We start from the raw sequence: 11,729 nt of genomic DNA, 5'->3' as shown, positions 1-11,729 counted from the left end.
CCATTCTTGATCCAGTCATAAATGCAGAGGGCGTAAAAAATCTAATTGCATGTTGCGAAGTCGGTGTTACAGATCGTGTGACACAAATTCCATCTAATGATAGGTCTATTTTATACTTTGTCCATGACGACACTTTCGAAAATATTGTCAAATAATAACACTATATAATTTTTTACTGGTAATCAAAGAAAACAGTATTTAATTTACCTATATTATATTTGTATCTCCACTATTACATATGAATAATACGAGTGAGAAGTGAAACCAATCGAGTAGTTTGAAATAGAGAAAGATGGTAAGTTTTCGACTTTTCTTTTGGCAAGTTAAACCATGTTGTGTTGTTTATTCAAGTAAACTGATGACATTTTATTTGATTCTAGTTATTTTATTCGTTCTTTAAATCCTTAATCGGAAAGGATGTTGTTGTGGAATTAAAAAATGATTTAAGGTTAGTCAAAAAATATAATTTTACAACTTTGTTTAGTTTGATTACTTGATGGTTTTTTGTTTTTAGTATTTGCGGCACTCTGCATTCTGTTGATCAATATCTGAATATAAAATTAACTGATATAAGTGTGACTGATCCAGATAAATATCCTCACATGGTTTGTAATATTTATAATTCTTAATAGTCAATAGAGAAAGATTATGTTAGAATAAAATACATATATGTATATGAAATGTTTCAGCTGTCAGTAAAGAACTGTTTTATTCGAGGATCAGTAGTACGTTATGTACAATTACCAGGAGATGAAGTAGATACCCAGCTTTTGCAGGATGCTGCACGTAAGGAAGCAGCAGTTCAAGCAAGGTAGCTTATAAGATGACTAGGTTTAAAAATATCACTGATTTATTTTTGTTATAAAAGTTAACAATAATACACAATAAGTATACACATTACAAATTTGTATATCTATTTATATGTAGAGTGAATTTACATATAATACTTGTCTCATGTTATATTGTGCTGAATGTACTTTATAAGAAAAAAGGAATGATAAATTTTTGGTAACAAATTAAATTTCTTTGTGTAATTATGCATCTTTTGTCCATTCTACCAATGACTTATCATACCAAATGTATTTACCCTTTATGTCTGTATTCTCTGGAAGTAATGCACAAAAAATAGGAGCTACAGCACCTTGGTCTGGTGTTAAAGTTCCTTTGTGACTTGTCATATCTGTATCTACATAGCCAGGATGTACAGAATTTACTGCAAGATCTTCTCGAGAATCAGAATTGAACATATTTTGATGTACTCTAGCTAAGGCACACACTCCTACTTTACTTGCAACATATGCAGAGTTTGACCAACCCTTCTCCAAGTGCGTATTTGTTTTTGCAGCCCTAAAAATTCATTTGTTATTATATTTGATAATTTATTTAATCTCTTAATAAATAATTTTACTTACTCAACAAATTCATGCATAATTTTATCTAATTCTTCTTCTGTAAGATTTGGATTAGAGAAACGTTTTTTTAATGATTCATTAGGAATCAATGATAGCCGACCAGAAGAACTTGACACGTGCACCACACGTGCATGTGGTTTTAATAGAGGATAGAGGAGACTACATACTTTCCTCAATCCAAAATAGTTTACATTTACTGTCTCTTCAGCTTGTAAAGAAAAGGGTTCTGTAGCCTGTACCTGTATATTTGACAATATATGCATAGTGTATTTCAAAGAAAAAAATGAAATATAAATAAGCTTATATATACCTTGAAAGCAATAGCAGCATTGTTAACTAATACATCAAGACCATCATGTGTCTTTTGTAAATAGTCTCGAAAAGTAGAAATACTACTTTCATCAGTAACATCAAGTTGATGAAACTTTGCTGTTAGACCTTGTTCCTCTAATTGCTTAACAGCATTTAATCCTCGAGTAACGTCGCGAGCTGTTAAATATACGATTCCATCAAATTGTTTACAAAGACCTTTCACAATGGCAAATCCAATGCCTTTATTTCCCCCAGTTACCTAAATATTCAGTTTAATATTTGATATCATAATGTCCTTAATAAATTGTGAATAATAAACTATACTTATATTATAAGTACTTACAACAGCTACGCGTGCCATTTGTATACGTTTTATAATTTTACTTAAAAATAGAAAGAAATGCAATAAAACGTGAGATGTAAGCACGTAAACGTTAGACGTAACGCACGTAAGTACGTAATCGAGCTGCGATTGCTGCGAATTACACTTCACTATTAGATCATCAGATTAATTCTACTTATAAGGTTATACAAAGGGAAAAAAAATTTATCAGCGCCTCTGCCGTGCTCTTGAACGATACTGTACTATACCAATCGTACTATGTACACTTTAATATCTGTAATTACAGAGATAAGTACAAAAAAAAGTAGCATATCTAGAAATTTCATTATCATTACATAGAAACAACAATATTTAACAATTAATCACGCTTTAATTGCAAATTATATTAAATAAAAAACATAAAAATAATAAAATTACATTCATTCGTTAAGTTACTACTTCTAATGTAGCAATTCTATACTGCCTTGTTTGAATATTCCTAACTAGAATAAAGGTATATTTTTTATTACAGAATTCAAGTAATGAATTTAATGTTACATATCCTAAACCAATACCTCTTGCCCTTGCAAAAGAGAAATCACCTATTGTTACATATCCCATGATTTCTCTGTCACAAGAATGTCTTACATTAGTACAATCTGGAAGATATAATTGTGACATTTTTTGAAATTGTTCATATACAGCTTTGCGACTTATCTCTAGTAAATTCTTTGATTTATCTTCTTTATTAAACATTAATAACTCCTTATCTAATATTTCACTTAATTTATTGGTTAATGCTTTTTTACGACGCGTTCTCTGTCTTTTTAATCGCTTTAAAAAGACTAGATGACTTTTTCGTAAATTTTTTCGTGTAGCCTCGTTTGGGTCAAAAGTTAATTTTTCTACTGGCCCTGACCAATTTTTATCGTTTTTGAATTTTTCTATGTCTTCAGTTGTTGGCATACATATTATTGCAAATCTTTTGGGACATCCCTTTTGTAAAATTGATATTTTAACAGGAACTAAACAATTTCTATCTTCAAATGAATTTTGTATATTAAAAACTGGTGCATGACTATTTAATTTATTAGGTTTCTTTCTACTATTTATTATATTCCTTTGAATATTTAAATTTTTTTGTAATAGTTGTAATAATTTAGGATTTCTCAACACATAAAAGTCTTCTACACCTGCCCATTCCTTCATTAAAATTCTCCATTCACAGAAGAAGGGACTAGAAATTCTAAGTTTAATAAAATTCACCCGCCTATTTGGGGGGTACCGAAAGTATTTGTCTTTTAATTCTAATTTGGTGCTTAGTGCTTCCCTTGCGTAAGCAAGTGTGTCTGGATCATTTATATCGGGCGATCGCATATGTTCGTATTCAAGTGCTATAGATTTTGTTTCTCTGAGTGCGCCAACTCGTACGCAACGAAATACACAAGCAAGCCAGAATGGCATTGCCCATCCTGCTGGAAGAATAACATCTATTCTGGAAGATAAACCTGTATTACCAGTCCCTGGCTTCTGAATTAGTAGTATGGGTATTTTTGCCATGATTTCTTCTTTAAAATATTTATCATTATCTATTCCAGGGACTAAACATTGGCTTCTGAGTTTGTTAATTGCACTTGTTGTTACACATGCCTTGGTGACTGTCTTTCTTATTTCTTGTTCCCAAATTGGACTAGAATTTGCATTTGTAGGAGACACTGGCATCGCTTCAACTGTTCCTGTATGTCTTTGAGGCTTAGTCCTTTTTTCAGGTACATGAAATCTTGGATCTAAGACTGTAAATCCAAGAATAATGTTTGGAGGTAGTTGACTAGGTGATTGCAATGTCTTTAACACTTGCCATACTTGTTCTTGTACTTTTAAAGATTCTATATTCTCTTGACTTTTGTAATATTCTATATGCCAGAAATTATTTAAGCCTTTGACCTCATCCTCACAATCCATTCCATTTTCTTCCAGGTGTGCTATATTTGCACATTCCATTCCTAAAGAAATTTTCTTATCGAAATTCAGTAATCGTAATGCATCCGTTAAGACACTTGTTGTTAATGGGCCATAAAACCGAAAACGATTTAATGTGTTTTTATGGACACACATTTTACAATTTTTATCGCTAATATAATCGTAACATTCAATCATTTGATTATTAGTAGATGTGGAATTTGTGTCGTGTGTCTTGAATTCGAAACTTGATACGACTTCTGCAATAATATCGTCGAGAAAAGAAGGATGTACCCAAATCCAGATTGTTCTTCTGCCAATATTATTTGGTCTCCATAGAAAATGTACGTGGCCAATTGGAAATGTAGGGTAACCATTTTTTTTAAAAAACATTAAAGTACCTTCGCGAGTGCCTGTGATGAAAACTTTCGCGGAAAATGTTAACTCAAAGGGATTGCAATGGTTCTTTAAAGTTTCCTTTAATACCTCTTCTGGTCCAATTATCTCAATGCATGTGTAATAAGATATATCCTGCATCAGACAGTGCTTCGCAACGGCACGATAATTTGCTTTAAAACATTTATCATTCGCATGACTCGCGATTCTGTAACCCCATTTTTCCACCATATGAAAACGTTTTGCATGCCAAATGTGAGTTTCCAGCCACACTTTGCTTCGCTGCCTTCGATTGTATTCCTTAAGTAAGTTACGAGGACGTCTTCGATATTTACGGGAGGGTCTTTTAGTTTTTGGCGGCAATCCGGATTTTGTCATTTGATTCAAATGTGCCTCTCGCAATCTACTCGGCAAACGCTTTGAATTGTGGGACATTACACGTCTGCGCATATATACGGGAAGCTTTTGAAACACTAGTTTCGTCTGCTGAGGATTCTCTGAAAATATATCAATTTTTATACATAAAAATGTGAAAATCATTCGCGCCAGTAGCGCGACAGAATATTGTATTAAATAATTTTATGAGTCATGTTGAGAGTTTTAATTTATTGATGAAATTATGATTTCATCGGAATAACTATTAAGGTGGAATAATTGCGATAGACATACCTATAGAATACGTCATTGCAGCAATTTCGCTAGCCCTCGAGGAAACAAGTTTCATAACGTGTACATCTTTGGGTAACTTTTCAGATCCACCTAAGTATTCATCGAATTGTTCTTTTCCCGCCATCTTCCAAGGGCTTATTTTGAAACTGTGTTTATGTTAAAGTAACCTGATATTGTCTCGTTAATAGTTCATAAGAACTGAATATTAAAAATCAATGTAGGACTAATACTGTATTAACAGATGTATGTGACGAATATTCAAATAATTGTGATATCCATAAATTGCCAAGTATTTTACGTTTCTTGTCATTACTCCGATTATCGACCTACAGGTTGCACGTGTCGTTGCTCACTAAAGGCACGACTAAAAATATTTTGATCTAAACATAGAATTACTTCCGAAACGCGAATTGATAGAGCCTACTTTCCGCGAATACCTGGAGAGGGCGTTCTCCAGCCCAATGAGAATCGGACTTGAGAAGTCCTTGTGATAAGCATCGATACCAGAAGTCGAAATAATTACTTATCAAACCGTGTACGCAATACGCGTTAACCATACCTTAATTGTAACGTTCTCTGACCAATAAGAAGTCCGAAATAGAAACCTGGATCAAAAATCAAGAGTTTCATTGGCCAAGCAAATTTGATACTGCTATTCGATATCTAAACACAGTAGAATTATAAAATTATTGCACAGAAGTCAACTAACGAGCCACGATCTCTGCAGTCGCGTTCGTTCAGCGACACCCTACTTGCCTCCAGTTTCAGACATAAATGTCTAACGCGATCCTTCTGCTAATGTCAAGATCCGCGGCGTGAAATAGTCGCCATCTTTGCGACCGAGTCGCATCCCTCGATTTGGACCTGTCGTATGTTCTGCGCAGCTTTATGTAGTATCAGAGAGAAAAAAAATCGTTGAAAGTTGGTGACGAAAGGGGCAAAGCGGTTCAGCGAGACCGGATAGCGTTCGGAGCTGTGTCGAGAGTGTAGCCCAGCGCGAAAGTGGGTGGAACGCGTGGGGCTTACGTTCTCCTGGCCTCGCTAGAGTAGTAGCACGGGATAGAAATATTGTTCGCCGTTTGACAAGTGACACATAGGACTGTACACGTTGTCCAGCCCTGGTGCTGATAGATAGCAATAAGATCAAGGCGTTTAGAAATTCGTTGGCCGGTTCGTCACCGGCGTATGCCATAGTAACGTGTGCTCGAACACATCGTACAGATCGGTGCTAGAGGAAAAATGAGTTGTCAACGTAACGCTGGCAAAATCACGGTGCCAGACGAACTGCGGGACATTCTGTTGGAGTTCACGATTAGCTATCTACTGGAGCAACCGGTGGATATTATCGACTATGCCGTAGGTTTTTTCACGCAACTACGGGAAAGCCGTCAAACTCAGTTGATTCAGCCCACTGCGCAGACCTGCTCCTCTACGCCGGACGAGTCCGTTGATGAAGGTGAGCGAGCGACCGAGCGAGCGACCGAGCGAGCGACCGAGCGGGCGAATTTTCATTCGGGATGCGACTTCCCATCGCGTCCAGTATACGTCTCGTCACTGTGCGACAAGTACCTGTCCGAGTAGTTTTCAGCGCGCCGTTAGCGGTACCGCTTCGCCTCTGACTTTAACTTATTCTTACGTTAGTTACAAACTCGACCGGTCTTAGTGTTTTTTTAAACACTCTCTGAAACATTACTGCGAGTGTGCTTCGATGGATATCGGTACGATTTTTCCCGCTTCATCTTCTGTTCCTCCTTTCTTTTTTCTTTTTTTTTTTTTTTTTTTTTCAAATCACGGTTTGCTTCGCACGAAAGAGAACGCATTAATAATCGCGCGCCTTTTGAATCGCATATCGAAAATTCTTTCGCTCGTTACAGAACCGCCGGTCGGAAGGTTCGCGACGAGGAGGAAGAGCGTCTTCGCGGAGGCTTACAATCCCGAAGATGACGAAGAAGACGATGGAGTCAAGGTACGCTTTCTCGTCTGTCCTTCGTCAAACGATCACTGTTTTCTTCGTGAACCCTTCTTTCTTGATCACCAACGCGTTGCGCGAAGATTCATAATCGTCGATATTACTTTCGAACGAATCGATACTCGATCGATAGAGCTTGATCGGACACGAGGAAGCGAGAATCGACTTTGAACGCGATTGCTCGTTAAGGACACACCGATACGCTACAACCTTGCGTTAAATACGTTGGTTTTCCAAAGGGATCAGAAGAATCCCTTTATTCCAGTACATTGGAGCAGCACAAGGATAGGGTTAAGCCGCTTTCACGTGTGGCTACATGCCACATACACGCGTACACACGTGTACCAGGGCAAACGATATACGCATAAGTTAAATATGGATACTTTACGATTGGTTTGAGTAATAACACAACCGATCGGTTCGGTAGAAATCCGCGTGCGGTTTCCAGCGAGCGTCACTTTTCACGAAGCCGAAAACTTTGATCAAGGCCGAATGTATGTCAGCTTGCACACATGTAAAATCAAAGAAATAGCATTTTCTCTCCCTCTCTCTCTTTTGCACACTCTCCCCTTCTGGTTTCTCTTCTAGTATCGTAGCACCGTATTCAGGGTGCGCGGGTGACGAAACGGGATGATTTACTTTGCTCGACGATGCGAGCGATGTACCTTTGTGACGTCAGAGCGCGTGTTCGATAACCTGCTACCGACGTGACTTACATATGTATGATGGTTTATACGTGCACGTGAGCGTGTTGTTCACCGCGAACGAGAGAGAAAGAGAGAAGATAGACGATGGGCAAGGCTCGTCGGATCGGGATCGTACTGCTCGAAAGCATTTCAAAAGACGGCGTCGATCTCGATTATCGGGAATCTCGGCCGTTAAAACTGATCGGAAAAGCGGCTGCGATATACGCGGTAGTCTGGCAGTAACTGAACACCTAATTATATGATTTGGCATTAAAAGCGACCGAGCTTCCGAAACGTTTCAAGTTCGATGTCCAATATTCGACGTCAAATACGTTTGTTCCAGTTACAGCCTCTCGTTAGCGATAAATTGATTACATATTAAATTCGTTTTCGCGTTAGAACGATCGATGTAAATGGATAGGCTGCAGCTCGAAAATACTTTCGTTGCGATCTTTAATTTTTTGCACGGCCATTCTCATTAGAGCAATTACATAGCAATCACCGTGTTATTAAATCTATCCTACGCTACGAGTTTGCCCCGCTCAGGAGTTCCACGGAGTTGTCTTCGTGATATAATAAACTAGAGGCGGCCAGGTAACTTAGCGCGCTGAAAATGTTAATTACGGCCGCTCGAGCCGCGTGGAACATTATCGCGCGATTAGGATGCAGATGAATCAATTGAGACGCTCCTTCCGAGAACGAGAACGCATAACACAATTGTAGGTCAACGAGAGAAACAGAAACACGTTTATTCGTTTTGTAACGGTGACAGGTGTTCGAGCAGACAAACGGAGTAGACTAAAGAGGTTGAAACTCGATGCCACTTAAGAAAAAGTTGCAGCCATGGCAAATAAGTCGCGATAGGAACAGATGAAGATCGACTACAGTCTTTTCGGCTTCGGATAGAGTCGAGAGCGAAACGGTCAGGAAACGCGAGGCGGAATACGGCTTACAATTTGTTTATCTCTGTCGCTTGCCTCTCTAAAAAAAGCAGATTGCAATTCGAAACATCTGTGATCCGGACCATCACTATCCACCGATACTTTCCTTCTCATTAAATTGATCACGTTGCCTTGAATAGAGACGTTAATTTCGAACTGCGTCCTTTATGATGTACGAACGATGTATAGGACCCTGATAAGTTGAACGCAAGATCGCGGAGAAGTTCGATCTTTTTTAATTTACCGTGCTGTACAATCTACCCACGCGTACCTAATGGAAAACCCTTTCTTTTTATAACAGGAACGTGTTCAGGCTTAACGTTTTCGATCGATCATCCTGCAATTAATTTACGTATAATATTTATGTATAATTACAGTGATTCAGAAACGGATGTTGTTTCAGTAAATCTCTACTCGAGTAGAGATTAATTAAAAAGCTACAAAGGATGAGTAATGAAAAGTTAGGCAAGTTCTAATTTACGAATCGCGTAATGAGCAGAAAACAAACATTAATTTGATAAATATTCATTTCCTCGGAAATTTCCTCGTTGACTATTGCTGCTATTAATCGATTGCAGATGGTGCATCCAAAGAGCGACGAGCAACGGCACAGGCTCGGCGACAGCGTCAAGAATATTCTTCTGTTTCGGGCCCTAGACGAGGTAAGTTAAACATAGTAGCTACTCCGCTTGCTCGTAATTGAAACGGGAATACAGAGCGTCGAGAGTTCGCGCCAACTCGTGGAAATGCCAATGAGTACGTGTAATCTGCTCAACTGGGATTCAGAATCAGACTATCCGAAGGAAGCGAGTCGGCTAGATACAAATATAAACCTCTAATGACTCGTACAACTCCTCTCGCATCGCTTTTAGTACCCCATTATTTTCAGTTTGACATGTACAATCTTCTCATTTACGCAGGAATTATTCAATTCACTAAGAACAGTACGGACGATTCATTAAAAAAAGGATGATGTCACATCATTTTTAGGTCTGTCTAGAACTCAAAAGAGATGTCCCACCTATTTGGAATAGTTTCTTTTCCTCAAATTTAGAATTAGACCATCTAGTTTAATCTTCTGTCCACGTGTTTGATATTCATGGCACACCTAAATACGTGTCTCACGAATTCTTCGCAGGAACAAATGGCGGACGTACTGGACGCGATGTTCGAGAAGTCAGTACAGCCTGGAGAATTTATTATCCGGCAAGGTGATGATGGTGACAACTTCTATGTTATCGAAAAGTAATTATTCTCTTTTTCCTCTATACTTTGGGAAATTCCAGTGAATCAGAGGAACTATTAGAATTGATTACGATGTTCTATTACTTTTCCAGAGGAAGGTTTGAGGTATACGTGAAGGACCAATCGGGTGTGGAGACCATGATACACACCTACGATAACCGCGGTGCTTTCGGTGAACTTGCACTTCTGTACAATATGCCTAGGGCAGCTAGTATCAAGGCTCTCACTCCTGGCACACTGTGGGCTATGGACAGACAGACCTTCCGGCGTATTCTCCTGAAATCCGCCTATAGGAAACGCAAGATGTATGAAGATCTTATCAACAAGGTCCCGATGCTCAAGTCTCTCGAGGCAAGTTTCGTGGAACTTTCATAAAAGAGTGCTACTCTGTATGAAGTTAATACTTGATGTTTTTTTTCCCTTTAGCCTTACGAACGTATGAACCTGGCAGACGCCCTCGTACCTAAACAGTTTGCGGATTCTGAACAGATAATCAGACAGGGTGACATAGCCGATGGCATGTATTTCGTTGAAGACGGTGTCGTTAGAATTACCATACTCGGTGACCACGGTCGCGAAATCGAGGTACGTCAAGCTACGTTTAGTTTTCATTTTCTATCCTCTAACATAATTGCGACGATCACTGACCTACATAGCTCAATAGGACGAGACTGGCACTGCCATGCCTGTTGTAGGAAACTAGTGCACTAATTACACTGTCAATTGTATAGATGTCATTTGGTATTCTATTTGCTGCTGCAGATTAATAGAGTTCCCGCTGGTGGGTACTTGGGCGAGTTGGCGCTCGTAACACACAAACCTCGCGCTGCTTCGGCCTACGCTGTGGGCAACGTAAAGCTGGCCTGTAAGTTTCTCTTCAATATAAATATGACCATATGTAGTATTAGGTTGGTGTAGATTTTTTAATGCTCTGTACTCTGTTGATAACGTCCAAAGTTTTGGTTTCTTATGCAGCAGCCTGATACTATTCAGATTTTCTTTTTCATTTCTGTGGCTGACATATAAAACTAATTTAAGTTTTTCTTGAGCAAAAAATGAGCAAAAAACGCGGTGTATGATACAAAAGTCATGAAACAGTTGGTGTTTAAAACGACGTTTTTCAGTTTTGGACGTTGAAGCTTTCGAACGCTTACTTGGGCCTTGCATGGAACTCATGAAGCGTAATATCGACGATTACGAAGATCAGCTAGTCAAAATCTTTGGCAGCAAAGCTAATATTTCCGATATTCGATGAACTGTCCCTAAGCAGTGATACGTTGCACACTGCTGTACCAAAGGCTCACACCGACTTTCGTACAGTAATGTAAAATGAGCACAAAACTTGTACCACCCACTTTATGAATCTCATCCGCGTGTTTCGAGGTATCATCTCAAGTCGACTTTCATAATGACTGTTCACTTAGACGTTGTATCAGTAAGAATCGTCGTTAATAGTTACCAAGTTTGTACCTATGACACACACACAGACACACACACTGAAAGAAAACTTATAATAGGCTTCTCTCTCGACTGTTTCGTATCTGTGCATCATGGTACTGATGGAAACTCTCTAAAGACTGCATCGGATCAACAAGTATTACCCTATTTTGTCGTGTGCTCGATCGTTTACAAGATAGAAGTCTAAGTAACTAAATAAGCTTTTCATTCGAACGTTCATAAAAGAAAAGAGAACAAAAAAAGTAAAAAAAATACTCGGAATGATGCAACGTATCGATAGACTCACACACAGTTCTCAAACGATGTGGTACTATGTTTTATGCTATTCTTTACTCTTGTACTTGATACTTTGAGAGCTGT

At 38.4% G+C, this 11,729-nt stretch overlaps 4 protein-coding genes across 5 annotated transcripts; 2 read left to right on the top strand and 2 right to left on the bottom strand.

Moving 5' to 3' along the window:
* Positions 1-111: 111 nt before the first annotated feature.
* Positions 112-829, top strand: LOC143187185 (U6 snRNA-associated Sm-like protein LSm2). Its single transcript, XM_076391248.1, has 4 exons — positions 112-295; positions 381-448; positions 515-605; positions 690-829. The coding sequence occupies exons 1-4, from the start codon at positions 293-295 to the stop codon at positions 813-815; spliced, it is 288 nt and encodes a 95-aa protein (XP_076247363.1). The 5' UTR covers positions 112-292; the 3' UTR covers positions 816-829.
* Positions 830-1,034: 205 nt separating this feature from the next.
* LOC143187184 (carbonyl reductase [NADPH] 1) lies at positions 1,035-2,224 on the bottom strand. Its single transcript, XM_076391247.1, has 4 exons — positions 2,068-2,224; positions 1,723-1,983; positions 1,413-1,651; positions 1,035-1,347 (listed from the first exon to the last, which is right to left on the bottom strand). Exons 1-4 carry the CDS (start codon positions 2,083-2,085, stop codon positions 1,035-1,037), a joined length of 831 nt encoding a protein of 276 aa, XP_076247362.1. The 5' UTR covers positions 2,086-2,224.
* A 258-nt stretch (positions 2,225-2,482) lies between these two features.
* Pop1 (POP1 ribonuclease P/MRP subunit) lies at positions 2,483-5,213 on the bottom strand. Its single transcript, XM_076391239.1, has 2 exons — positions 5,071-5,213; positions 2,483-4,898 (listed from the first exon to the last, which is right to left on the bottom strand). The coding sequence occupies exons 1-2, from the start codon at positions 5,192-5,194 to the stop codon at positions 2,494-2,496; spliced, it is 2,529 nt and encodes an 842-aa protein (XP_076247354.1). The 5' UTR covers positions 5,195-5,213; the 3' UTR covers positions 2,483-2,493.
* A 696-nt stretch (positions 5,214-5,909) lies between these two features.
* Pka-r2 (cAMP-dependent protein kinase type II regulatory subunit) lies at positions 5,910-11,176 on the top strand. 2 transcript variants are annotated; one of them, XM_076391243.1, is made up of 8 exons: positions 5,910-6,526; positions 6,945-7,036; positions 9,245-9,328; positions 9,805-9,911; positions 10,004-10,262; positions 10,338-10,496; positions 10,674-10,776; positions 11,036-11,176. In XM_076391243.1, the coding sequence occupies exons 1-8, from the start codon at positions 6,310-6,312 to the stop codon at positions 11,164-11,166; spliced, it is 1,152 nt and encodes a 383-aa protein (XP_076247358.1). In that variant the 5' UTR covers positions 5,910-6,309; the 3' UTR covers positions 11,167-11,176. The 2 variants fall into 2 exon arrangements, with proteins under 2 accessions (XP_076247358.1, XP_076247359.1); XM_076391244.1 differs by lacking the exon at positions 5,910-6,526 and adding an exon at positions 6,599-6,788 and having other exon boundaries at positions 11,036-11,175.
* Positions 11,177-11,729: the final 553 nt, after the last annotated feature.

The sequence above is a fragment of the Calliopsis andreniformis genome, unplaced genomic scaffold (genome assembly GCF_051401765.1).
Source record: "Calliopsis andreniformis isolate RMS-2024a unplaced genomic scaffold, iyCalAndr_principal scaffold0022, whole genome shotgun sequence".
Taxonomy (NCBI): Eukaryota; Metazoa; Arthropoda; class Insecta; order Hymenoptera; family Andrenidae; genus Calliopsis; species Calliopsis andreniformis.
Note: the sequence above shows the minus strand (reverse complement) of the source record. Positions and strands in the feature narration are given on the sequence as shown.

Excerpts from the sequence above, each read along its gene's own strand:
- LOC143187184 (XM_076391247.1), bottom strand. Across the intron at positions 1,652-1,722 it reads ATGCTGCTATTGCTTTCAAG|GTACAGGCTACAGAACCCTT; the intron begins GTATATATAAGC and ends TCAAATATACAG. Across the intron at positions 1,348-1,412 it reads ATTATGCATGAATTTGTTGA|GGCTGCAAAAACAAATACGC; the intron begins GTAAGTAAAATT and ends ATGAATTTTTAG.
- LOC143187185 (XM_076391248.1), top strand. Across the intron at positions 449-514 it reads GAATTAAAAAATGATTTAAG|TATTTGCGGCACTCTGCATT; the intron begins GTTAGTCAAAAA and ends TTTTGTTTTTAG. Across the intron at positions 606-689 it reads CAGATAAATATCCTCACATG|CTGTCAGTAAAGAACTGTTT; the intron begins GTTTGTAATATT and ends GAAATGTTTCAG.
- Pop1 (XM_076391239.1), bottom strand. The coding sequence starts at position 5,194 with ATGGCGGGAAAAGAACAATTCGATGAATACTTAGGTGGATCTGAAAAG. Across the intron at positions 4,899-5,070 it reads TGCAATGACGTATTCTATAG|AGAATCCTCAGCAGACGAAA; the intron begins GTATGTCTATCG and ends ATATATTTTCAG.
- Pka-r2 (XM_076391243.1), top strand. The coding sequence starts at position 6,310 with ATGAGTTGTCAACGTAACGCTGGCAAAATCACGGTGCCAGACGAACTG. Across the intron at positions 9,329-9,804 it reads TGTTTCGGGCCCTAGACGAG|GAACAAATGGCGGACGTACT; the intron begins GTAAGTTAAACA and ends AATTCTTCGCAG. Across the intron at positions 10,263-10,337 it reads CGATGCTCAAGTCTCTCGAG|CCTTACGAACGTATGAACCT; the intron begins GCAAGTTTCGTG and ends TTTTCCCTTTAG.